This window comes from Phyllostomus hastatus, unplaced genomic scaffold (assembly GCF_019186645.2).
Source record: "Phyllostomus hastatus isolate PE091 unplaced genomic scaffold, TTU_PhHast_1.1 phas_contig_40, whole genome shotgun sequence".
Classification (NCBI taxonomy): domain Eukaryota; kingdom Metazoa; phylum Chordata; class Mammalia; order Chiroptera; family Phyllostomidae; genus Phyllostomus; species Phyllostomus hastatus.
In genome coordinates this window covers 82,682,369-82,709,620 of record NW_025333872.1, presented here as the reverse complement: position 1 = coordinate 82,709,620, position 27,252 = coordinate 82,682,369, and the positions used below count along the sequence as shown (strand labels likewise).

At 41.3% G+C, this 27,252-nt stretch overlaps 1 protein-coding gene across 9 annotated transcripts in view; it reads right to left on the bottom strand.

Annotated features, from left to right (window-relative positions):
• Nucleotides 1–3,124: 3,124 nt before the first annotated feature.
• The window catches only part of ADGRG6 (adhesion G protein-coupled receptor G6), a 132,675-nt gene continuing 108,547 nt past the window's right edge, over nt 3,125–27,252 (bottom strand). For 4 of the 9 annotated variants that reach the window (XM_045843308.1, XM_045843311.1, XM_045843309.1 and 1 more), the window contains 7 exons: nt 26,585–26,712; nt 25,599–25,867; nt 24,317–24,413; nt 21,915–22,198; nt 11,180–11,281; nt 10,461–10,613; nt 3,125–6,003 (listed from right to left, as the gene is read on the bottom strand). In XM_045843308.1, the coding sequence (XP_045699264.1) occupies nt 5,825–6,003; nt 10,461–10,613; nt 11,180–11,281; nt 21,915–22,198; nt 24,317–24,413; nt 25,599–25,867; nt 26,585–26,712 (1,212 nt within the window). In that variant the 3' untranslated portion in view covers nt 3,125–5,824. The other 5 variants (XM_045843313.1, XM_045843316.1, XM_045843317.1 and 2 more) reach the window with 3 other exon arrangements.

The window sequence follows — 27,252 nt, the reverse complement described above, 5'->3', positions numbered from 1 at the left end:
TGCTCCCAGAGCATGTAAACTTCTTTATTTTGCTCTTTTCTCACACAGTGTAAGCAGGCACTAGAAGAATAACTACTACAGTTGTATATTAATGTGAACATCAAATACTTTATTTTCATTGACATCTTGAATTTAAAATAAAATAAAAATTATGCTAAGTAATTCAGAATAAAAATAAGTCAACCAAAATATGTCATTTAAAAATTCAAAAAATTTTGAGGTTTTGTGTCTGAAATGACTCGTCATCCACAAAGTGTTTAAAATCAATCCCTAATCAATAAGTTTTGAGACACTAGAACATCAGGCTTTTGATTATGACCTTGAAATGAACCAGTTTTTTCAAGACACACCACTAAAAATATTTTAATGGTATGATTTGGGTAAAAGCTACTCTAAGGGCAAATACAATGGATTAATTTGTTTAGTTCAGTTAAGGATTCAAATTCCTGTAAGGCTGTTTCAAATCTTTTAAATTTTACGCAAATCCCCCCCATCCTGACACCACTTCCCTTATACCCAGCAGCTGAAATGAGCCTCTAAATTATTTTAACAGTTAAACATCAGGAAGCTCACATTTTCTTCATGATCTGTACCTTTTTCCCTCTTTGTCTAATGTAATAATCTGCCTTTCAACCTCAGAAGGAAGCTCTGCCCCTTCTTTGCTGGGACCGACCCACCACCTGTGGGCTCTTCATCCGCAGGGCCCTGCCGCACCAACCAGCCACTGTCTCCTGCCGCCTCCCTTTCTCATTCACCTCCACACATTGTATTCTGTTCACAGAACGAACAAATACGCAAGTCCACAAGACTCCCCTCCTTAACGTTCATACTCCTTTGAACAACTAGCCATCAGCTCTTCTCCACCTTGCACCACATTATTTCTAGCTGAAACTTTTTGGGTTACACTGGGTAATAAAATTATATAGGTTTCAGGTGTACTATTCTATATCACTAGTATATTATATTGTGTGTTCACCACCCCAAGTCAAGTCTCTTTCCCCCTTTACCCTCTCCTGCCCGCCCTTATCCCCGTTTCCACCGGTAATCACCATACCGTTGTCTGTGAGGGTTTTTTCTCTCCACATTTCTTGACATAAGGAATGTTTTCCTTCTTCCTCCTTTCCCATTTTTTCCTTTCCCTTCTCCTCCTCTGTCTTTCTTCCCTTCCCTCCCTCCCTCCCTCCTTCTTGAAAGGCTTGCTTTGTTTCTTAGCTTCTCTAACCCCAGGACACTGGGAAGAACGGGACTCACCGCTAAGTATGGAGAGTTAGCACCTGCCCCAAGGAGGGCTCGCCACCGCTTTGCAAGCCTTGTGGCGGGCGCACTCCTCGGAGATCCAGAGACACCGTTTCCCTAATTGCCTTCCTGTTCCAGCAACTTTCCCGAGGCGTCCCCACTCTTCCCCCTGAGTCCAGTCACCCTGCCTTCTAATTATCCTTCTACACACACCTTCCAAGTAGGACTCACTTCCTCCCCTGCTGAGAGCCTGTGTGGCTCCCCAGTACCTGCTGATAGGGGAAAGTCGCCCAGCCAGACACTCACCTCTTACACTGTGGCCTGGTTTCGGCTTCTTCACAGCTCTGCAACCTTCTCCCACACGCCCCACGATCGAGCAGACCTCAACTATGTTCCACTCACTGCCCTGGACTCTCCAACCTCCATGCCTGGAATGACTTCCCGTACTCCTCGGGGGAGGCCAATCAGCACCTATCAAAACTTCGAAGACCAAATCCTCACTAACGTTTGGCTAGTTGAGAGCTTTTGTCTGAAGTTCTAGAAGCTGTTATCAAAATCTTATGGTGTGGATCCTGTCCTTGGATTACCTTCTTTCACAAGTCGGCCCATTCTCTGAAGGGGCCCTCTGATGTAGAAGAGTGAACACCAAGTCCAGTGGACTTAGGTTTGAGTCCTCCTCTTCCCTTCTCTGTGGCCACAGGGAGGTTACTTACCCCCTTTAATCACCACTTTTCCCAAATGAGAGATTGGTGTAACAATACCGCCCCCACCAGACTGTGGTGAAAATTACAAGAGAAAGCAAAGAAGTATGAAGTAGCCAAATACGTTTATAGATTTCATTTGTTTCTCCTATCAAATCCAAATTACTTACTTCAGGCTGAAGCTGGCTATAATAATAAAACATGTCATTTCTCCCCATTTTTCGACAGGCTATAGAATACAAATGCAAACACTTCAATATTTTACATTCATTCTTATTTTTCTCTAGGCAAGCAGAAAAAGAAACATGTTACTTTAAGTATTCTTTGAAATGAAGAGGGAGGGAGGGTAGGAAAAGGGAGAGAGAGAGGGAAAAAGTGAGAAAAAAAGTAAAGTTGGAGGGGAGGAGGGAGGGAGATTTCATGTTTTTACATGAGAAAAGTGGAATGTTATTCAACTGAAAACACAGAAGTGCTTCTAAAACACGGCATTTATAAGCCCAGTTCCTTCACATTTCAAAACACTACGAACAGGGGTCAGCCTGCAAATCCAAGGACCAGTTCCTACTGCCTCCGGGTTTTCTGGAGTAACCTGCTCCTAGGTGCATCTGAAGCAGCTGTCTGTCTGTTTTCTCGGCATGGCTCTGCGGGGAGTCGTGAATGTTGAAACACCCCTCAGCAGTGACCGGCGAGCCCACCTTGCAGTTCAGCACGGAGCAGGGCTGGGAGCCAAGCACGGCCTCAGCTCCCCCCAGGAAGGGGTTCTCAGAAATAATCACAGCAAAAGGAAGTGCGGGGGTTCGGCTCTAAATCCTGTCGTTTTCTTAGCCTCCCACAATGAAAGCAGCAACTGTAAGTGTGAGAAAACATCCCAGGACCTGACTTCTACATAACAGTACTGACTGAGTTTCCTTCTTTGGGATGGTGAAGACTTTCCCCGAGAGAAAGCTACTTTATTTTTAATTGGCCACAGAGTTTGGCGTCCCATCAGTCGTCTTAAAATCTAAGGCCTTCAAAATGCATTAGTATCTAGTGAACTGGATCTTTGTAACATGCTCATTCTCGGTGTTTTGGCAAAGTAGCCCGTGTCACTAGCTTAATTGGAGGCAGGCTATTTTCCGGCTGTCAAATAACCTTTTCCTATTTAAGAGTCAGAAATAAAAACACTCACTCATAAAAGAATCGACTAGTTTGGAACACAAACAACATAAGTCTTTATTTGAAAAACACTTCCATGGGACTACAATGGCAAATCTGCCATTAGTAGCTTCTTACTAATTCCAAATGTACTCACAGTCACTTCTATTCATCATATGCAAAGATACTGCTACAGAAACCTATTTCACAAAGTATTTAGAAAAAAATATATATATACAGTCTCTGCAGTAGAAAGTTAATTAAAATAACAAGGCCAGGTGATACAAAGCTAAGATAGACAACACGCTGACATTTATAAACACAAATAAATAAATATGTACAGAAGGGTGGGTCTATGACAGCAGTGCACACAGAAACGCTTTACGACACAAGGACTGGTGGCTATGGCGGGCGGGGTATCCCCAGGAAGACTCTAACACAGTGTAGTTTTAAAAAAAGACGGTCAAGAAGAAAAAAAAGACAGTGACTTGATATTATTCTCAAAGTCAGGCTAAACTACGTTTTGGCCCCAGAGCTACATTCCTGAAGTTTTTTGTTCTGAGGGGGTGAAATGAAGGTGAGAACTGTACGCTTAGAACTGAGGGTGGAATTCGGCTCAGCCTTTGAATCCATTTGCAAATGTTTCTCTTCAGCTGTGTCTTCACTTTCTCCTTACCTGGTTACTGGACATTTCTAAAGTGGAGCTGACCTTGTTGTCAAATACATTTTTAAAAGAAAGGGTTTTCCTAGATCTGGACAAATGTGAGCAGAAATCAAAGTCATTTTGTAGATATCTCTTAACCACTGTTAACTCGGTAAGCACTTTGGGTAGAAATTTCACAGTAGAAAGCTAATTAAATGCTATCATGACTTTCTAAGGCTTGGGGAAAGTATATGACGATTCAGTGAGTATTGAAGATTAATTTTCATCTCTGTGGAATCTCTGCCAGAGTAAGCAGCCTGTTAATACATGGCTGGAGAAAAGAATCTGGCTCCACGGTAGTGAATCTGAGTGGTTTTAAGATTTTCTATCCTCCCGTCCTATATGCACCCCTTTCCTGTGACAGCCCAGCTGGGCTATGCTCCTGCCACCCAGGACAGGGCTCCACGCTGCTGCAAAATGGAACAGTAATGAAGTCCACCGCCACATGATCGTATCATCCATTCAAGGTGGGCAAATAGATTCATGGTTGAATATGAGCAAAAGGCGAGAGGCCCCTTGGCAGCTGCACAGCCTGAATGTTCTTCTGTGTCTCAGACTGAGAGCTACCTGCTCTCTGCACAGAGGGAAAGGCCCCCAGGTGCTAGGTTCTGGCGGCTGCCTTTCCACAGATTGGCTCCAGAATGGCTCATCTTCCCAACACTTAGGCTGCCACCCCCAGAATCTGGTACTTCCCAGATAATCCAGAGCAAATGTGAGGGTACAGCATGTACTGAGAAACGAGATACAAATTCATCATTTAAGAACAATTAAAATTTGTTCTCCTAAACATTCACTAGCAAGCACATGACTCAGGAGAATTTGAAAGTAAGGTAAGCTGCTTGATATTACGCATGGCTTGTATGCAGAAATCGAACCCATAAATAACACACCATCTATCTTGCCAGACCTCCTCTGGCTCTTATAATCAGAGGACTTATGTACAGATAGTTTTAGACTAGCAATTGTAGACCCACATGTTTATAAATTATTTTGATTATGATAAGTCACCCACTTGTCTGTTTATATTCCTTGGAACAAAACTCTTAAAAGGGGAAGTGACAGGCTTTCCATTTGTGCACTTGCAAATGCCGTGAAGTCTACAGAGCAGGGGCAAAACCAGACAGTCTCAATGGCTGTATTCCCCAAAAGCGAGAGACTACTACACACAGTGTGGCCAGTTGAGATTCTCATTCTTCCCCTGAGCCCGTGAGCTCAGCATACAGTAGAAGAGCAAAAGCAGAGGTGAGAGATTTCATTCTTTAACACCTGCTGGGAGGTCCACACTAAACCTGATACACATGTGTAGGATTAATGATAATTAATGATGATATTTAAGGTTTGTGTCTTGAATAGGATACGTGAAATAGTATAAATTTACATGGCCTCGTATCAACGAGGCCAAAATTCAGGAAAATTCTTTCTTTCTTAGGTGTGTTGTATTCCTGAAGGTTAAACATTTGGTATGAGAAAAAAATTCCTATCCAATCTTTAGGTTAGATTTCTTTTGTACCTATGGTAGAAATTTCATTGAGAAAGAGGAAATGTGCTCCTGCATTCCCAGAAACTAGCGCTGAGATGGGATTTGTGGGCAACCAAAAGAGTTAGAAATATCGATATGCTTTCGATTGTTGAGAAAGATTTTGATGAAGCAAATGGCCATATCCAAACCCGACTACTAGGTGGGGCATGAATGAGCTCTAACTTACGGTTTGTCCCTAGCTCAGTCCCTTGTCCTCTAATTTTAATGTCTCCTCCTGAGCTCTGATTAGTCTAATCCAATTATGTATTTTAAAAATCCATACATCCTGTGGCTACTGAGTCACATGGCTGTCAGTACTGAAGTTTTAGTGATGATAGAAACTTCTCCATGGAAGAAATACACTGAAAAGGCAAATTCTGAATTTCACAAAAGCCTTTTTAACCAAGTACATCCCTCATATATATGCAGTTACCTAGGCGATGGCATATTTCCACCTGCTCGTCAGAGTGTTCACTGCTTGCAGATCATGTTTCTGCAGAGGACTGATTCCTCTTTCTTGTGTGAAAGCCTTTAAAACTTGGTGCTGTGGCTGAAGGTGTCTGACATGATAATATTTTTATAGAAGTTATCTGAATGAGCACTGCAATACCCCTTGACCTTATCAATGACCTGATGGACAGGGATGATTGACGTTTGTTCTCCATCAGCATGGGTCAGTTTTGATGAGGACTTGTCCACGGAAGCACTGTCTGGAAGAAATAACACCAGAAATTAGGCCGCATGAAGAGCTGGGGACGTGCCCAAGGGCCACCACACTGGACACTGTGTTTTGTCCATTGAAGCAGGACACAGAGGAAATGAAGCTCCGGTTCTTTCTTAGGCCAGGCAATAGGCAGCACTAAAATGTCACTTTTTTTTTTTTTGTCTTCAAAGTGCATTCTTATGGATAAATCAGTGTGAGCTTGCCTTCTAGTAGTTTGTTGGGGTTTGTTTCAAGAAATGTTCCTATAAAAAAAAAAGAAGAAGAAAGAAAGAAATGCTCCTATAGTGCTGTGTTTCAAAGAGCAGATGAATGGAATATTCAGAAAGTTGCTGCAAAGAAAAAGAGGTGGCAAAGGCTCAAAGGAAGTAGTGACAGATTATGTAGGAAATGAATTGAAAAACACTGGAATACTTATGGAGGAAATGATATGATGTCTAAGATATATTTTCAGAATAACACGGGGAGGGACAAATGGGTAGGTGACCATGAGCTGATAGGTGCATGGGGGCTCATTACACTATCATCTCTGCTTTTCATATGTGTATTTGATACTTTTTATAATAAAAAATTTATACTATATAATTAAAAGGATCTTTAGAATAAAAAGTGAATGAAAACAGACATGGAAGCCTATTTTGAACACATTTTCCAATAGTTTTTACCTTGTAAAGTGACCGGAATATAGAAAAAGAATCTTTTATGAATTATGTTTCAATTACAGAAATTAAAAATGTCTAACAAAAATATTTAAGTATATGTTCTCATTCACTGTGCTACAATATCAGAATTATATGATTGCTGACAGCAATGTCAGAGCAATCGATAATAATAAAAGACTGCTAAATACATTTTTGTTCTAAATTTCCCAATATCATATACTTAAGTACTATTTCCCCAGACTCAAAAGCTTCTAAAATTGGCTCAGATAGTGCTCTGACACTCAATTAAGCTCTGTTATCTACAAATACATATGGCTGTCTTCATGTTAAATTAACCACAGAGATTTCACACTGTTGAAGGAGCACATACAGCCTTCTACAAAGTCCTCGTTCCCTACAGCTCCATCTTCTCTAGTCACTGTGGATGAGGCAAAGACTCTGCCGTGAAAATCTGCTTCTAGGAACCACGGCTCTACAATTGGAATGCTCGCTTCTAGCCATTCTTTGTGGTAAGTTAGACCCAGTATGAGCAAAAGCACTAACAATTCTCTAGTAATTGTAAAAGCCATCATTATTACATCTGTTGTCTTTGGAAAGAACCCCAAATGTTCAACTGTTACCTTGTGTTGGAACAGACACTAAAAAAAAGGCTGAAATAGGAAACGGTGTGCCCGTCCCACACTAAAGGAAGCAAGAGAGAGTGGATGGTTGATGGCAGAACGGGCAGACAGAAGCAGCCAGAATGATTATGTCCCAGGACTGGTGAGAAAAGGCTCAGGTCATTCATTGTATCAAGCCCCTCCCCCCTTTAGCTCTGGGCAAGTTGATTGAGTCTGCTTTCTTTCAGTTCATGTAGTCACTAGCCATTGGTTTTCTTGTTGGGGATTTTTCTATTGACATATCTCAATAATGAACACTTTTTGCTTGGTAGTTTGAGAAAATTACACATCCTCAAAGAAACTTCAAGGACATATTCATTCTGCTTCACTGATAACTTCAGGGGCACGTACCTTTTAGAGATTTTGACCAGTTCCATTCCCAATATGTGACCCATTTGAGGGGTCTTCATAGTCTAATAAAGTAAAATTCTGAGCAAGGGCTGTATATCAATATATATGCTATTCCCAGTCCTTTGGTTAGATGACCACACTATGGGCAATATAGATTTTGATTTAGCTGCAATTTTGAAAACCAGGGGCTAGCGAAATGAACTATTATTTGACCTATGCTGAGATTTTAAGCAGATAAAAATCCTCAAAAAGCAGCCTTGAAATCAACAATTTCTCTCTTATGACTTCTACGAATGTACCATGACATATCCAGTAATTCACAAGAGCAGGGAAAAGTAAAGAATTGCACTTTCCGTCTTTCCAACACGAACCTGTCAAGTACTGCTTTTGTTGTGGTGGTGGTTCCTTTACTTGACAGGTGACTCACTAAGAACATGGTACATTTCCTAGAAGGCGTGGCTTGCAGACCCCCATGCAGACAAGAGCCAGCACAGCAAACAACCGTGGGAAATTTCAGAAATCCCAGCTCAGGGCAAGAACGTCATTGTGCTCGCTGAGTATTGTAAAGAAGCAATTTTGCTGGTGCAGCAGAATCTTAGTTTCATTCATGCAAATATTTTCTTATTACCTTGCAACACACTCATGCATTCAAAAAAGAAAAATGAAAGTTTACCTGAATGATCCACTTTTGTTGAAGGAATGATCTTAGAAGACATTATCTACACCATAAACATATGAATTTCTAGATCAATACCAAGAAATAAACCAGCTAGATAGCCACGATGACTGATATGCAGTGACTCCATGGGGCAGAAGCACCCAGCAGTCCCGCTGAGAACTGGTGAGGCGGCAGAAGGCCGCCGGCAGGGCAGGTGATGGGAGACCAGAATTTGCTATATCGTAGAAGTATGGCATGCAGCCGACTATAACCTTCTGCCAGTTGACAAGGACCCATTTAATGCCGAGAGTCTTATTATGATAAACTTCCATTAATGAATTCTTTAAAAAATATGCAAAGTTTTTCTTTGGTTTCTCCATTTCTGCATTTCCTTTCATCGTTTTCCCTATGATCCTTAAGACTTGCAAGTATTTCATGAATGCTCCCCAAATGGCCCCTGTCCCAAATTATCTACCTTTTTACCTTCTCTCCTATTTTTATAATGGCATTTCTTGAGGCTAGCTGTGTTAAGCTGTGTTAAGAGGAAAACAATTCAATAGGTCTAATCCTACTCTTTCTTAACTGATACAAGGTATAAACTATTTGTATTTTAGAAGGGGACACCAAATGAGTATTTACTTTTAAGGTCGATCATATTAAGAGAACAATTCGTTCATTGTAAATAAAAGATATTTTGTGCCAGGAAACTACCCATTAGGTAGAATAATCTATGTTAGGTTATCTCTAACATATATCTAACAGGTAACACCTGTTACTAATTTTCTTACACAGATATTTCCAGCAGGGGTGCCCAGGCTTTTAGTTTTAGGCAAAACTGTGTACAGAACTCAAAGGCTGTACCTTATTCTGGAAGAGAGTTTATAGCTTTTATTAAATTACCAAAAACATCTTTGACTCCAAGAATCTCCTAAACTGTCCCAAGTTTTCAGATTATCTTTCTCTAATTAATTTTGGAATCGACAAACTCTCCATACACTCAAACATCTTTCTGCAGTGCTTTCTTGAATCCCAGGCAGTGGCCACTCCCGTGGCGGGGCAGCCAGGTGTGTGAGCAGGGACTGGTGGGAGGGTGCAAACCTACGTAAGGACACTGGAGATTTAAGTGTTTGCCGTGCGAGCACCTACACATCGCACAACACGCTCGCTGTCTGCCCAAAGCCAAAGATGAATCTTTTCTGTGCCATTCACCTCTGCTTATGTTCAACAGCTAAACAAATTCAAAATTAAAAAGTGCTTCTCAGTATCCTTTCAGAAGCATCTTTTATCAGGAAAGTGCAGGGTGATGTGCTGACAGCTGTTCACCTGAGGTTCCACTAGTATTTGAAAGGAGCAATTCTGCAATTTTCCTTTGAAGTTATTGAAAGATTGTACCTTATCTCACTCATCACTGCCTCTCAAGTACTGCATACTCATCTTTGTTTCCATGTTCTCTTCAGGACTGCTTATTACATGCTTACTGTTAGAATGTGTGGTCCTTATAAATATCAGGAAGATACAGGAGATCAACAAGGATGAGGTTTTTCTCACCTTCCTGTATCCCTTTCCAAATATGGTGTCCTCCCTCTAGTCTTTCAATTTTCTTTTTTTTTTGTTTAGTCAATGATTTAAACAGAGTTGCCAATAATACCTTCAATGGTTAATGATTTAATTCTTAGCAGTAATATACGTCCTGGATGGCGTTTCTTACTGTTTCCATGAAAACCTGCCAAGTAACTCTCATACTATGCTGAAATAATCTGCAACTCTATTTCTATACACAATTTTAAAATAAGATACATAACTTATTAAACAAGATACTATAATTTTTTAAGAGAACTAAGTTTTGAATCAAAGGAAGTTACAAAAATATTCAGAATCCATGATATCATGGCTATGTAGATTCAATACAGGTTATAAAATCTAAAAAAAAAAAGACAAAATATTCACACAGGTGCTGAATAAGGTCTTCAAGTAGATTTTGATTTTCATAAATGTAAGACAAGCACCCTAATGGGCATTGCAGTCCACCCATCTCCATGATATGCTAGTTCTCACAATTGAGTACGTGCTGAGAACTGCATCGGAGAACACCTTCACCATGGCCGGAAGGACTTACCTGTGTGACTGTTCCTCTTGTAGTAGGTGGGACCGCTGGATTTCGATTTGGATGTCAGGTAGGTTGAGTTGGAACCAATGGAGCTTGAGGACAATGACTTTCCTAGATTATCAGAGCTTTTCTTGATGGTGTTGGTAGCTGTCTTACTCCAGTCTGAAAGAAATGACATCTCCGCGTGAATCTGCTGTGGGGGCAGTATGTTCTGGCCTAAAGAACTGTCACTGCATTATTTAAGTAACACTTCCAGAGCATTTGATGTGAACAGTAATAAACTGAAGGAACAGGTAAGTTTCTTCCTTGGACCCTGTGTCAAGTGTTGTTTAAAATCCCACTTTAACATCCTAATGCTGAGAAGTAAGTACTGATGGTAATTTTTTAAAAAAATGTAATACTTTTCTTCAGGTATTTATTTTATAGTTGAGAAAAATCTCTTAGCCTAATGAGGACCTCAAAAACGTGGGAAGGTGCCAATGGCTTGTTGAAACCTCTGGATATCTGAGTTGTTTCATTAGACATAAAACCTTAAGCAGCTCAACCTGTGTGGACTTCGTGTTCTCCTTTGCCAAATAGACGGATTGGGCCGAGAGTCTGTTGCTTTCGCAATACCCTCAGGCTCCACAGCCCACCTTTGTAACTTTCTCTGGCAATGGACAAGCAAACGACAAGCATTTCCCACTTTGCTGTCAGATGTGAAAGACAGTCACCAACGTGCCCCTTACCCGAGTTGTCCGCTAGCCGAAATTTCCCGCAGCAGAGATGCCGCCTCCACTGTTTCTGAACGTTTTCCTTCATGGCACAGTGGAAAATAAATATAAACAGGCCTGGGACAAAAAGAAATATAAGCATTTAAGCCAATGGACACATTTTTAAAGATAAATCTTATGAAACACATGGGTTCACTTCCAGTTAAATTTTTTATACATCTGAGTTGCTTAGAAGAAAAGACATTAAGGAATCTTGAAGTATGCGATAGGTGTTTTGATCCTTCAGCAAAGAACACAGAGGCTCAGGTAAAACCAGAACTGTCACTTGTATCTGATTCTGTCTCCGCCTGCCGTATGCAGCAGGCCTGTGCCGGGGCATGCTAAGTCTCAGAGCAGGGAGTGATTCTCTTCCACACTCAGGACCTCTCAGAACCAGGACCTGCAGGCTGATCCACTTTCCCAGGGAGCAGGGGCGACCTTCACCTTCTCACTCGGACTGATCTGGCTGCTTTTTCAAAGCCTCCCCACACCTACAGCCCCCAATTCCCTTTGGGGTTTGCTGGTACAGAAAATCCCTTGAGTAAGTAAATATGCTTTGTACCACTGGAATGCGTGAATCACCAACAATGTGTGTACATAATTTGAACTGGTTAACAGGTCCTTTTAAGTTTTTAAGAGGTGGTGGCAGTTTCAGAGGAAAGAGCCCAGCTGCATGGAAGCCCCAGGTAAGGTCAACAGAGGGCTCGGATGAAGGAGGCTGTGCTGAGAGGCGGGAGGCCACTCGGCCTTCAATTTGCTCTGCTAGCCGGGGGCAGAATTTGCAGAACTGGCTCCTGGAAGCATTTTTGTCACACCGCTGAAAGTACAGGTAACCACATGTTCTTAAACAACCACTGAACAGTCACAGACTAGAGCTGAAAGAGATGACAAACTCCAACTGAGGACTTTTGTTCCCACACACTAACCCGGGCATTACTTGTTGAGGGCCTGGTGTTGAGCAAAGGATTCTCTATGTTGAGGGAAGAAGGAGAAATTTGCTAGGTGTTGCCTCCCCTTAACACTTGTTTTTTTTTTTTTTTTAATCACGAAAGATTTATTTTTTATTATGGACACTATACCAGATGTCCCCAACTCAGTAGTTCTTATAAATGTCATACACGCTAGAAGGGAAACTTCAGAGGTGTTTTTAGGACCCCAGAAGAGAACCAGGTCCCAGAGTTGCTTTTCTGGCCTTCCTGGGATGCTAAAAGGTGGATTGCTTTGAGGCTCTCATGCTGACCACAGCCACAGAGGAGGAGGAGGTTAAACAGAAGATAAAACGGACTTCATGAGAGTGTTTTTTAGACAGTACAGTGCTGCTGTAAATCATAATTAATTACATAGCCTTGGATGATATTCCTATTTTTAAACAAGGGCAATTGTGCCTGTAAATATGTAGGCATCCAACAGGTTTAAGAGACACTGGTGTGTAAATTAGATTCTGAATCTGATGCATTGCCTCTAAAATTAGGTAACAGAAGAAAAGTCATTTCCATTCCCCATCTCCCACTCGGAACTGTGATGCAGGAGGACACAGTTAGATACTAGGCATGAAAAGTTAGGATTCTTAGGAATGAATACATTGTTAAATCCCAAGGTAGTATGAAGATTCTTTTGTCATGAGACACATTTCTCTTTTAAATCAGAACTGAATTCTCATAACAGGTGGTTTTACCCTTTGGGATAACTAGCTCTTTCCACCTGAATTCAAGTAGGTAATAAATACACCAAAATTCTTTCAGGACAAACACCCCTGGTGGAGTTCCACTGTGGGAAACATGGTAAGCATCCATCTGGAAAAAGTGCATGTACACAGTGTGGAAAGAAATTCTAACTCTTCAGGAGGGAGGGGCAGAAAACACAGCAGCAGAGCCAAGGCACTTGGAAGCCAAAGTGAGAAAACAGAAGGTTATTCCCTGTTCAATCTTGAGGGTTTCCCCCCCATTTACTTGCAGATGTGGGTGCAGAAGCAGAACTAACATCAGAAGAGTTCTGTGTTGACATCCAAGGGGGTGTGTGTGATTTCTCACCCCCAGCTCTGCTCCCTTTCTGTCCAATGTCTTCGCTTTTCGGCTCTTCCTATCAACCACACGCCACTGCTAAGGCTCTTCCTAACACCTGGAGAAATATGCTCTCCAGCTTTCTTAGCTGTGACTGGGGACCATAATAATCAGCCTTTGCTCTTCATCGTGTCTTACAGCTTTATTTGACTGACCAGCGAGTAGGGAACACTGCCCATAAAAGTTGGAAGTAAAGTGACTCAAAAGATTGAATTCAGACTTAAAGCCTTTATTTCATCTTGACAGGCTAAGCACTAGTTTCATGAAACTTTTATATCTCACAAAACAAAGTTCATGAAGGTGCTTTTTTCGGTGAACTGCAGTCTGAAAAACTGCCCATCTGATGACTTGAAGCCAACATTTTTTAGTGATAGTTCTTTCAGCTTGGTAAGTGCCTGTATTTTTAATTTTACCTACAGGACCCCATACTCCACGCTGGAACAAGAAGAAAAACAAAAGCCTACTTGAAATGAACAGATTCCTGATGGGTCACCCCATCCTCACCCCGCCTTCTCTTCCCTTACCTCCCCCTTCCATTAACGAGTGGTATCTGCTCACTTAAAAAACAAAATACAGCCATATGTGAATTCAATATGTCTTACTTCTTGGGCAATTTTGTAATTTCCTCATTTAAAATAAATGACATTTTCAATTGTGATGGAAGAAAGGTGTGCAACGGTATGTAAGGAAGCGGGCCTGCCTGTGGTCCTGTCAGGGAGGAAGATAAGGAGGCCACTCCTTCAAAGCCTCCGAGAGAAGCAGACCCCAGGCCAGGGCTGGGTCAGCAAGGATGGCGAAGGGATGCCTACGAGCGCTCCACACTTGGAGTGACAAACAGTCTGAAAAGTCTCAAGTGATGGGTTTGGTTTCTCATACCCTGTCCCTTCCTCCACCACAGGACGCATTCAAATAGCTTGTCTGGGGGGTGGGGTGGGAATCCCACTTGTAAGTATTAGCATTATACTCACTGTAGATTATATGGGCTTGTGTTTCATCTTCATCTTTATAAGAGCTATTTAACCATTTACTTAGAAAAAAAGAGAGCATCTTCGCCTCAGTATTTTGGCTAGGAATTGGGCACCCACACAGAACGCATTCCCTTTGGTGGACTCTGGCAAAGATATGTGGCCTTCTGAGGGCAGATGTAAAATGAGTGGCCAAAGGGATGTTCTCAGACCTTTAGCCTGATAGTCAAAAGTTTTAAAAAACTGTTTCCCTTGGATATGAAAATGAATGCTACACAGAGAAATTTGGGGGAGCACATACTATCATTCTTATACTGCTCTAAAAGGTCACTTTCAAGAAGTCTGGTGAAGAAAAAACTAGACAAAATAAAACCATGGGTCCTCATCTCCTGATGGGTTCTTGACCAACTAAAGGCCATTGACACTTTCAGCAAGAGTGTAATCAACAAATTCTGACAAATGGCCTAAGTTGACTTTTTCTCACTCTGGATAAGAAAGACCCAGGAACCCAGGCAAGCAGGAGCCTGCAGATATAGGTAACCTCAGGGATGTAGCTACAATCAGAATAAGTAATACTGATGAGTGAATGGTAAACTTCATCAGGTCCATGGGCATAAATGGTTCTGGAGGTTTGATGGGGCAGTCAGTCAAGAATTCATCAAAGCAGCCCTGGCCAGTGTGGCTCAGTTCGTTGGAGAGTTATCCCATGACCAAAAGGTTGCGGGTTCAATCCCCTGCCCAGGCGTGTACAGGAGGCAACCAATCAACGCTTCTCTCTCGCATTGATGTTATCCTTTTTCCCTTCCTCTCTCTAAAAGCAGGGGAAAAAATGTCCTCATGTGAATAAAAAAAGGAATCAAAGCAGGAGTTTGGGCAAAAGAGGCCACATGCCCTATATAACTGACTTTTGACAAAAAAAAAAAAAAAAAGGTCTAGGTGACCTCTGACCTTCCTAGCTAGCCTGAGCCCAAATCTCTGGACAGCTCACATGTTCCGTTGTCTTACAGATGTAGCCAGCTGGCCGCTGGGCTGGGGCCCTTTCGGGTGTAGGAAGCTCTTTGGGAACCTCTTCAATCCTCCTTTCATACTACCAAGGGGCCCTTTAGAAACTTACTTCTCTGTGGCACAAAATTCGGTGCCAAAAGATGAGTAATTTACTTCCTTGCAGTGTTTCATGTCTCAGCCAAGGCGATGTCATTTCAGATGTTAGGGATTAAAGGTGGTTCATTTCCTTGACGCCAATTCACTATGTGTGTTGGACGTGAGACTGTGGTGCCGGTTAACTGTTGGGGCTTCTGACTGGAGTTAGAAATTTGATTGAACTCTTTTAGTTTACCCAAGTATTAAAATAATTCATATATGCCTTAATGGTTTTTGCTGAATAAGTGTAAGAGATTAAATTCATATTTATTCATTAAATGTACATTTACTAAGAGTATTTTTTAATGGAGGCAAATATTAACTTCCTAGAAACCCTTAAACAAAAATTTAAAAGGGAAGTACTTTGTTTTATTCTCCTTCTTAAGCCCTGGCTCTTAATAATGTGCCTTTCTATGTGCATATATGCTACATTGTAAATATTACATTGTCCGTACAGAGGGTCCAGAGACATATGAAAAGATGCTTAGTATCGCTAGCCATCAGAGAGATGCAAATTAAAGTCACAATGAGATAGCACTTCACACAAGTCAGAATGGCCATCATAAACAAAGGAACAAACAACAAATGTTAGAGAGGTTGTGGAGAAAAGGGAACACTAGTGCACTGTTGGTGGGATTGCAGACTGGTACAACCACTATGGAAAACAATAGGGAATTTCCTCAGAAAACTAAAAATGAAACTGCCTTTTGACCCAGCAATTCCACTGCTAGGATTATGTCCTAAGGACCCTGAAACACCAATCCAAAAGAACCTATGCACTCCAGTGTTCATAGCAGCACAATGTACAATAGCCAAGTGCTGGAAGCAACCTAGGTGCCCATCAGTAAATGAATGGATCAAAAAACTGTGGTACATTTACACAATGAAATTCTATGCAGCAGAAAGAAAGAAGGAGCTCCTACCCTTCACGGCAGCATGGATGGAACTGTAGAGCATTATACTAAGAGAAATAAGCCAGGCAGTATAAGACAAATACCATATTATCTCACCTTTTACCGGAACCTAATCAACAAGATGAACAAGTACACAATGTATAGCCAAAGACACTGGAATTAAGAACAGGCTGAAAGTGATCAGAGGGGAGAGGGGAGGGGATAAAGAGGGAAAAGGGCGAAGTGTTTACAGGAACAATTATAAAGGACATATGGACAATAACAGGGACGAGTGGAAACAGGGGAGGGAGGTGGGGAGAGATGAGGTGGTGGGGAAGGGTCGGGGGGAAGAGACGGAAAACCGTACTTGAACAACAATAAAAAATAAATATTTAAAAAATTCTAAAGAAGAGGCTCTGCCTCCTCTGTGCTTGTTCAAAAAAAGTGACAAAATAATAAAATGTTATAAAACATTTCCACTGGAAAAAAAATTACATTGTCTGAATCAAACTGACCTTGGGAAGTTACTGACCCTCCTGAGCCCATTTCTCATTCTATAAAATGGAGAAAATACCCTCTTTCTTGGATACCGACATTCTAGACTTGCAGCAAGAATTACATCAGAAGACAGATGTTACGTCAAAGTGCTTTGTAAACCACAAAATTTACTGCACGATATAAGTAATTTCTGTTGCTCTGGATATCTTAATGTTATCAAATTAATTAATAGCCAGAATTACATCTAAGTAGACTGATAATGGCCTTCTGCATTTGCCATCACAGTTTCTATTTGCAGAACCATATACTGTATTTTATTATGGTGTCACATATATTTACAGAAAATGGGCTGATGACACCTGAGACCTAATCAATGTTATTTTGCATGCCTGGAAAAGGAAAGTTGAAGACCAGGCTTTTGGTATGGGGCTAGACTTTAGATCCTGATGAACTGGTTGGCAGGGTTAAACTTCCCTATAGACTGAAGAAGCTTAATCTAATTGAGAGTGTCAAATACTTTTGTAGAGTTAATGGGAAGAAATGCAGTCTGGGATACTGTTCATTGCTGCAGAGCAGGCAGCCGTGTGCACGTGCTGCACTGCAGAGGAGTGACTCAGTCCTGTGAGGGCATCAGTGTTGCCAAGGCATGGAGAGGCCGTTGGGATTCCAGCCAAGAGCGTCTCAGCGGCCAGGGAGTTGCCTTTTATTTCTCTTGGATGGATTACATATTGTTGAAATGAAGGCTAATCTCCTCAGGCATGTGAATTATGATACACTTTTGTCAAAAGTCTGTTCTCTTTTGAATAGCAATTTGTATGCCATATAATTTTTCTCATATGTATTCCTTAGAAAAAATTAAAATTTCTGATATAATGATATGCCAGTTTCATCCTGGGAAAGCAGTAAAGACAGCAAAAGTAGAGAGATAAGGAATTTCACCATGTTAAGAGAAGATATATTTATCTTTCCATCTTAGAGAAAAATAGTCAATGAAATGATTAATATATAACAAGTGTAGTAGGCAAAATAAAAAAAAACATTGTTATATACTGTAAAAAATTAGACAATAAAAAGTTTGGTTTCAGCCTTGACTCATGATTTCATTTGCTTATTCAAGTAGGTAAATTTTAGTTATAGCCACAAAGATTATAATAATTTTCTGATATCCATTTAACATGATTTTTGGCCATTAAATGTACATTTATAAGTATACATAAAAATTAAAAAATAGTAGAAAAAATAGTGTCCCAGTTTCGATTCCCAGCCAGGGTACATTCCTGGCTTGCAGGCCATGACCCCCAGCAACCGCACATTGATGTTTCTCTCTCTCTCTCTCTCTGTCTCCCTCCCTTCCCTCTCTAAAAATAAATAAATAAAAAAAATAGTAGAAAACAAAAAATGTATAAAAATAAAGCATATTAAATAAAAATAAAGCATTTGTAAACTTTTAATAGCTAGGCTATATAAATTTATGTGGTAACTATAAAATCATATACCTATATATATATTTGTATATAAACACATATATACATTAAAATATTATTAATTTCTAAAAATGTTAGCATGTTTTGACCAAATACACATATTTATTTTAAATAATTTTAAACATGTTGAAACCACATATTTAAGGATGTACACAAAAGTGGAAAGAAATGTGCTAGCAAGAACCTCTCCTGTGGGATACGTGCCGTGACATCACTGCAGACTCAGCCCGAACACTCGTCCCTCCCGCAGGTCCTAGGTCCACAAAGCTACAGGCATTCGTAATTGATTCATAACTTACAGCCTTCATAAGGAAGACCTTGCCGATTTTCAGATGCTCAACAAGAGCTAAATATTAGAAGATTAAAGTTTGTTCAGCATAGTTTTAGTTTTCAGAATATTGTATTACATTCTCAGTCTTTGGCCATTGCTAAGTCTTATAATGAAATATAATATTCCATTAATAAGACCTTGTACTTAAATCATTAGAAAAATAAGAGTTTACTTAATGATGAGTGTTTTGTAGTAGCATACTTCCTGAATTTCTCTTGACTCCTGTTGACATTGCTCAGCGCCCCCGTTCCCACCACAGTCTAAAATACCGTGCCACGTTATCTTACCAGGACCATCACAATAGCTTCCCATCTACCCTCCCTATACATGCTATTGGACTGCTCTCACCCATTCTTTACATTATGCCCAGCTTCCCCTCTATGAAATGCACATTTGACCATGTCATTCACAAGCCTGAACCTTTTCAAAAACTTTGCATTGCTGTCATGAAGGTCAAAACACAGTGCCCTCTGATCTGGCCCCAGACTCCCTTTCAGGACACACCACTCTGCCACTCTCCTGCTCCTTTGTGGTTCTCAGGTTCTATGAACTTTCTATTAATTCCTCCAGCAGATGTTATAATCACCAAATATAGCAGGTCTTCGAATATGCCATTTTAATGTTGATGAGATGCCATGGGAGCTTAGCTCTTATTTGTATCAATTAGCCTATAGTAAAATGGGTTTCTTTATACATTGTTTTGCTTGAAGTTGTAGAATCTATTGACCACATTAAGAGAGGACTTACTGTACAACAAATTGTTTGTACATGTAGTGCCTTCTACCTGACATATTCTTTTCCCCACTTCTGTTCCCACCTTTCACCTAGTTAATTCCTTCAGATTTCAGCCTGGGATTCACGTCTTTTGTCATTTGTTCTCAACACCAACAGGTACTTTTATATAGTGACATAATTGGTTAATATCAGTATCTCCTACTAGAACATAAGTTCCATGATGCAAAGGGATCATGTCAAGTTTTTTTTTTCTGGAATGAAGAATATCAGAAAGAAAAGAAATAGACACAATGTAGTTCATCTAAGTACCACCTGAGTTCATTTTGTATTTACTGAATTGTTTCTTTAAACTGTCTCAATCATATACATTTCTTTTAATAAAGAGGATACTTTTAGCAACATACATCTCTTGGAAGGTTCAGAAAATGACACAAATGAAAACCATTAAATGACTTCCCACAGTGTCTTGAGAAGTTTTGTATAAGCTGGGCCGGTAAGCAATTGCTGGTAGGCTCATGTGCTCTGTGTCACTGCCTTGTAATCCAATTTCCTTTTTAGGAGGTATTTTTAATATCATTGGATGTGCAGAAATCTGTTCTGAATTTATATAATTTAAATGTAGTCTTAAAAGTCAGTGATTTATGAAGGATATAACTTGATGATGGTTTATAACGTTTTTCCCTCCTGACAAGGAGACCTATGCTGGGAAAAATAAAACATCCCATTTCTCATTAGTGGAAACAGAGATGAACAGACAACTGGAGCTGTTGGGAGTTACAGAAACTGCCAGGAATTTCTAAAAGCAAAAACAAGGTTGGGCTGGCAGATTAATGTGCCTTTCATGGACAACCCTGAAACACAAAACCATCGAATTTCAAATTTCTAATGTTAACGGGCATTTTGTCAATATTTATTTAGGCACATGTATGTTGTACATTACAGGGCAGATTAGATGGAGGACGAGTCACTTTACAAAGCTACATCCCAATGAAGATGTATGCATGTGCTACCTCGTCCATTCCCAGCTTTTGGGGTGGCACCTGAAGCTTGATACTCTCTTTACTGAAGATAATGAGCCCATATATTTCCTCCGTTATGGGAGAGTGAACCTGAATAAAATTTGCTGAAATAATTACGAGGATTTATGCCAGAGCAGTCTCAGGTTGGATTCAGGCCGTCCCCAAAGACTCTCCCTTTCTTTGTCTAGCAATCCATTTATTCACTTAACAAACAATTGTTAAGTACCAACTATGAGAGAGATTTCTTTTCAGGGGCTGGCTCAAGAGCTGGTGGGAAACCTCAGAGGAAGAGCAAACCAGATCCGTACAATAGGAAGCAGTAAACACTCTCCTGAAGGTAAATACAGGCTTCTCTTAGCGCACACCTACAGGGAGCACCTGTCCCAGCATCTCATTTGGTGAGTGGCACAAACTTGATTTCCATCACACTTCCCGCCCCGGCACAGATGTGTCCAGCTTGCCTTTGTCAGCGCTTCTTTCCCCACACGCCTGCAAGGACGTCCCAGGCAGGCCAGCAGGACTGCCCTGCTCAACGAGATGCCAAACGTGGTCACCTCATGCATTTTGGAGTGTTCAAAACAGGGTATATCCAATGTCTTTAAGAGTTTAATTTTCAGCCCTGGCTGGTGTAGCTCAGTGGATTGAGTGCGGGCTGCGAACCAAAGCATCACAGGTTCAATTCCCAGTCAGGGCACATGCCTGGGTTGCAGGCCATGGCCCCCAGCAACTGCACATTGATGTTTCTCTCTCTCTTTCTCCCTCCCTTCCCTCTCTAAAAATAAATAAATAAAATCTTAAAAAAAAGAAAAAAAAAGAAACTTAGTGAGGACCTCAGCAGCATTAAAAAAAAAGAGCTTAATTTTCAAAAATAATTTATACTCACTTAAGCTTAAACTTAAATTTACCATATGTACACTAGGGTGTGTATTATGGAATCAGAAGTATGACAGAAAGCTCCTCCAAGGGAGCCTTGTATTATTATTATTATTATTATTATTATTTTATTATTTTTTTTTTTGGTACCAAAGCAGGCCATTGGCAAGTGTTTGTTAAATTGTTGAACTAATTGCCATATATCATGAAAAAATAAGCATTTATGAACTAGAGTACTGGCATTTATTTTGAAATCCAAGCAGCCAAAGAATCAAAATGAATTGCTCTGTCCCTGCATAGAGTCCAAAAATTCTCCAGGCTGAGCTGGGAATAGTACACCACAGGGGAAACGGCTCCACGAAGAGCAGCACCACACTCAGCAAAACTGTACGGGGTGAAGTTGCCCATGTATCCCTTCAACCTGCCCCTGGGGCTCCTCCCTGCCCACCTCAGTCATGCAACAACATATGTTTTCTGAGCACCTACCATGTGCCAGGCACTGTCCTAGTCCTTGGGACACATCCCTGAAAACAATCAAACTGACCTTCCACCTCACTACTCCATTCTAGACCCTTTTCACGAGTCCCCTGCTCCCCGTGCCTGAAACTAGGGTGCAGTGATACAGAAACTTAGCTTGGCACCTAGCGCTGAAGCTGTTGTGCAAACAGGACAGAATTGGGAAGTGGAAATTGTCCGGGTACCATTTATCTTACCTTGTAGTGAGTTGAAGATGGAGAAGAGGTACATGAAAGGGACCTGCAAGGGCCCCCAGGCAAAGAAAGCAAAACCCCACGTCATGCCCAGCAGGAACGTCAGGCTGACCACACTGCGCAGGTTCCGCAGGACCTCCTCCCGCAGCGTCCGGTTGCTCCGCTTGCCGTTCCTCCCGCAGATCTGCACCATCACCACGATGAACATGGCCACGTTCAGGAAAAACATGACGCCGAAATACCCAGCGCAGCTCACGTAGAATACCACTGGATCCTGAATCCAACAGCTTACGGAAGAGGAAGCAAGAGAAAAAGAAAACGCTTTGCTGTGCCTGTGTACCTAGGATGTCGCCTGGCGTAGGCTGGGCTTCTGCGGGTGATTCGGGGAGGCCTTTCTCCCGTACCTCTAGAGAGTCACTTCATTTCCTTGGGCCTCAGTTTCCTTTTTGATGTGTTCACAGTTTCTAAATTTGTTTATTTTGGACAGCTATCATCTTAATTTCTAGTTATTTAAGTCAAGAGTTAAGAAGAAAACAAGGTGGCTACTTGAATTCCGACTTGACACGAAGACACTCTCGGTCGGTTCTAACCCCCTTTTCTCCTTACGCGCCTGCACTCCAGAGAATGGGAAAGTTAAGTACTCCTATTCTGAACCTCCCTTGTGTTTTGGGGGTGTTGGTGTGAACACTGTTCTGCAAAATGATACGGAAGCGAAGTCTGGGGGAGCTGCTCCTCAGAGACTCCATGGGCAAGGCCCTTAATTCACTCCTGCTGCTTCAGACGTGAGAGCAGCTCTGCAGCCGCAGCGACCATCTCCTACCCCCGAGACGAAGGCCGAGGGAGCTGCGGCTGCTGGCCCCGACATTCCAGCCTTTCAGTTAATGCCAGTTTATTGCTTACTTCCGTTTTGGGGCATGTGGAAAGAGTCAATTCCTCCTTATTTAAGACACACATAAATGTGGATTCCATACCGCAGACAAAATAATTCCTATTAATATAATTGGTGCGGTTGAGGCGAGGCTTTATTGTAAAACTGTGATACCCTTATAGGGACACTTCTCATGCACATTGAAAAGCTTAGATTGCTTACAGTATCCTTACAAAATGAAGAAATATATATTTGATATTCAAAGGGATGGATGTGAAAAAGTCATTTAAACACTGCACTATGTGTACAGTGGTCTGTGAGAAAATTTTGCAAACACTGCAATTTGCAGATGCCCCAGATCCTAACAATACTGTGCAAGTCCTTGGGTACAGAAAAAACCCAATATATTATTTAAGGCCTTTAAATTCATCTTAAAATTCTGATGTTAATAGTTGTCATTCTGGGTGACATCTGTCTTCCACGGTGGGACATGACCGCCACAGAGGCAGAGGCTACCTGGAACGTCCTTGAATCCCAGAACCAACATGATTCCTGGTATATAGTAGGTGCTCAGTGAGAGACAGTGTAGATGGCCCAGCAGTTGACTAAGCGTATAGTTCTAGAAGAGCTGACTAACACACCTTTAAAATGACCTAGTTTAGAACATATGTACTGATTTTTACTTGTAATATATCTTACTATAAAGATCCCCCAAAGAATACTGCTTATCCCTGAAGCTAATATCTCTTACATATGGCAGTCCCCTTAAAATCCTGAAACTCCTGACCTAGGACCTTTATTTCATGCTGGTTATTGTGGGGGTTTCTCGGGTGCTACCATGAAAACATAAACTAAAGGAAGACTAGGAGGGGAACGAGACAGGTTTGGATACGGAGTGGATATACAAGTGTTGTCCATTTGTGAAATGTGCGGAGTAACATGGTATCATACTCAAGAGTAAACTATTCATCTCGGTTATTCATTCAATCAGCAAATACTTACTGAGTACCAACTGTGTGCCTCATAAAATGGGAGAGAAGTAACTGCCCAAAGTGAACAATATAAAAACCTTAGCCTCAATGATCTCACAGTCTGAAGGAAATTTTCCAAATTATGCAAGAACTCACTGATGTCTCCATCCTCTCCATTTCCACGCAACACTCATATTAGCACTGAATCATCAGCATCACTGTCTGACACTGATTTCACTCACTTATAGATGTCTGTGGGTTTAAGGGGGTGTTATGAAATCTCCTCAGATCGAATGGGTCCTCTGAGCCTAGAAGACAGTATCTCACACTCCTGCATTCCCCCAGCTGACAACGCTATACTAACATGAAAAAGCAGCGCGAACAGTTCAGGCCGTTCAGCCGAGTTCATCGGTGGTGCAGCAGAGGTCCTGGTACAAGCATGCGCAAGCACGTCAACCTTCTAAAATAAGAGACTCGCTATTGGCATGGAAACTTAAACTAAACTTTGGGAAACAAAGGATATGCACTCATCACAAATAAATTCCCGAGAAGTTTTTATGACTTACAATTCATCATCTTGTTCTTTTCCATAACTTTTTTTCCCATAGACTTCGTTTTGGTTTTTGCTTGCTAGAACGACTGACACAATGAAGGCGGGTAAACCTGTTGTAAAAAGACCAAGCCATGAGCAACTTTTCTGGAACATCTGGAACTGCTGTACATGACTGGTCACGGCAAGGGGAAAGGAAGAAAAGAAAATGCTCCATATCACAGAATCAGATCCCTCAGAACTGGCAGCTTGGTTAAGGCAACGATAAAATCCTCTCTTTGGTGTGGAACATCCAACTCTAATTGGCAACAATTAAAACCTCCTCTTAACGGACAGATATGTAAATATTTGTTTGCTTACTGGTACCCACTTGAGAACCAGAACCTGATTTATACTGAATCTAGGACCAGCAAATGTAGTTTCATTAATGCTGCCTGTTAGGCCTCCACAGTTCAGGCATGAAGGGAACTACAGCTTATTTTGCTCCCTTGTCTATAAAGAAAAGCCTTTAGGAAAAGTGAGGGAGAAATACTGAGACTATAAAGTCTTTATAGTCTTCCTTTTTTTTCTCAAGAGACTCAATAAGTAAAGTAGTTCCTCGTATATTTCAGTGGAGAAAGCTATACCATCCCAATTCCCTGCAAGGTGCCTTCTCAAATGGTGAACACCTTGGAAACATCTCCTATTTCTACTTGGCCCTCTGAGAAAGAGATTTGTGAGAAATCTCTAAAATGCCTGGTTTGATATAAAACCTAGATAAAGAAAGGAGCTCACTTAGAAAATTCTAAACAGGCTCATACAACCACCCACGTCTGGCTGAGGAATCATGTTAAGAAGTTCATGGGAAGCACTCCTGTGCTGTGTCCTGGCTGCACACAACAACAGCATTCTCTCCCTGGTTTCTAAGACACGGGCATGTGTCTGGGGGCGAGCACAGCCAGGAGTCTGAGCTGGCCCTTATGTTCTGAAGCATACGGAAATGCACTGCTGTAGGCCAGCTGCCTCTGCAGACTTGGGTGGGCTGGCTATGGGCACAGGAAAGACGTTTGTGGTGTGACTCAGAGGCTAGGGGTTTCGCCCTTACTCCTGCATTTAGTGAGGCCTACTGAATAGTTTTTAAAAACACTGCTCTGAGGAAGCCCCTTCCTTAGGGTGTGTATATCCAATTCACATCCTTTGCAAATTGGAAGTTTCTTTCAGCAATGCTATTCTTTTGAAACAGCATTTTCCTATGAGAATGTGGCAATGTCTATGACAGTGAAAACAAAAGCAAAAAAAAAAATTTGTAAAAGGCTCACCCCAGCCAATGATGCAGAATTTCAGTATGTAGCGGCGGATGTACGTGTTGAATACCTTCACCAGAGCGATGTACATGTGAATGGCTTCCAGCCCCATCCAGGTAAAGGTGGCGAGGAGGAAGAAGTGCAGCAGGGCCGCGATGGCGATGCAGAGGCCCTCCACCTGAAAGGAGGCCATCCAGCCGTCTAGGAGGAAGCTGAGGTTCAGGAACAGCAGTGCCGTGCTCAGGTTCATCAAGATTTTAGAGGGATAATCCCTCCGCAGTTTTCTAGGAACGGAAAAAAAGACATTGGAGAACTCATATTGCAAGTAAATCTTTTAAGCACAGGCAGTAAATTCAGCCCTTGCACAGCTCCACGCAAGGTTAGGGGGCACCATCTGGGGGGTGTGGCTCCACCGGGGAGGGTCCAGGACATTTGTGGGCACTTGGCAGATTAGAAAGATGTTTTAAAATACTAATTTTATTTCAAAATGGTCTCCAATTGTTTACAAATTGCCAATTGGTTTCAACAGCTTGATTTTTTTCTTAATGCCACAAAATTCTAGAGTTATAAAAATGATTATTTTTGTTAAACAATTTGCTTAAAATATTTTTGAAGTTTCTTGATTTTTAGAAAGGTGAAGATCACTCTTAAAACAAAATTTCCCATTTTAGGACTAATTTTAAAAGATTTGTGAAGCGAATGTTTTTATCTTTTCCCATGAGAAAAACACTGAATACGATTTTCCTTCACTTACATGTTGTTAATCATCTCTAGCAGGTTTAAGTGAATTTTGTCAATACAAACACACTGATTATAAATGAAAATTCTACAGCTGGACAGTTTGTGCTGACTGATACATTTTAACAAGAAACCTGACCGGTTAAGCACAACTCCCCTCCATGACTCACAAGGAGCATGAGAGTTTTTTCAAAGCGGAGGCCATTTTCTTATCCACATTTTAGAACAGTTGGAACTGAGTTTGGCAGATAGAAAATACTTACTCGAAAGCAACATACGTCAGGAGAGTAGCTGCTGAAAAAATAGCTGATATTCCACACCCAATGTAGGTGATGAAGGTGAGGACTTTCGTGTTTCTCGCGTCTATCTGTGAGGCTGTTCCTGCGAGGTCCTATCGAGACATGGGAGGCAGCTGTAAGAATGTCTCTCTTCATAAGAATGCTTTTGTTTTATCAGAAAGTCCACTGTTGGCTCTTACAATCTCAGCTCAGACTTAGAGGCTGAAAACAATAGTGCAAATCAGAATTGAAATTTCCACTTACCATACTCTTGTGGATCACTCCATGAATGAAAAATGTAGCATTACTGAGGGACTTACACATTGTTTTTTACCCTGTACTTTGCTACCCAAGCTCTTTTTGCACAGTACCACATCTTAAAGAGAGAAACCACTGGGTTTCCCAATAGAAAATGAAGAGGAAGGCCTTGCCTTGTACAATGAATTATCAAGCCCATTTCTAACATTTGCAGGGCTGGGGCACAAGTTCAAATGGAAGCCATGGTGGCCTTCATGGCCAAGTCCTCGGGTGCACCCTGGGTTCTTTGCCCGGTAAGGAGGGGCTCAGCCAGCACACAGCAAAGGCTGTGCTGCAATGTGCTTGCCTGGTTCTGAAAGGGGTGCTGAGGCTCCTAACTGGGGTTACCCCAGAGT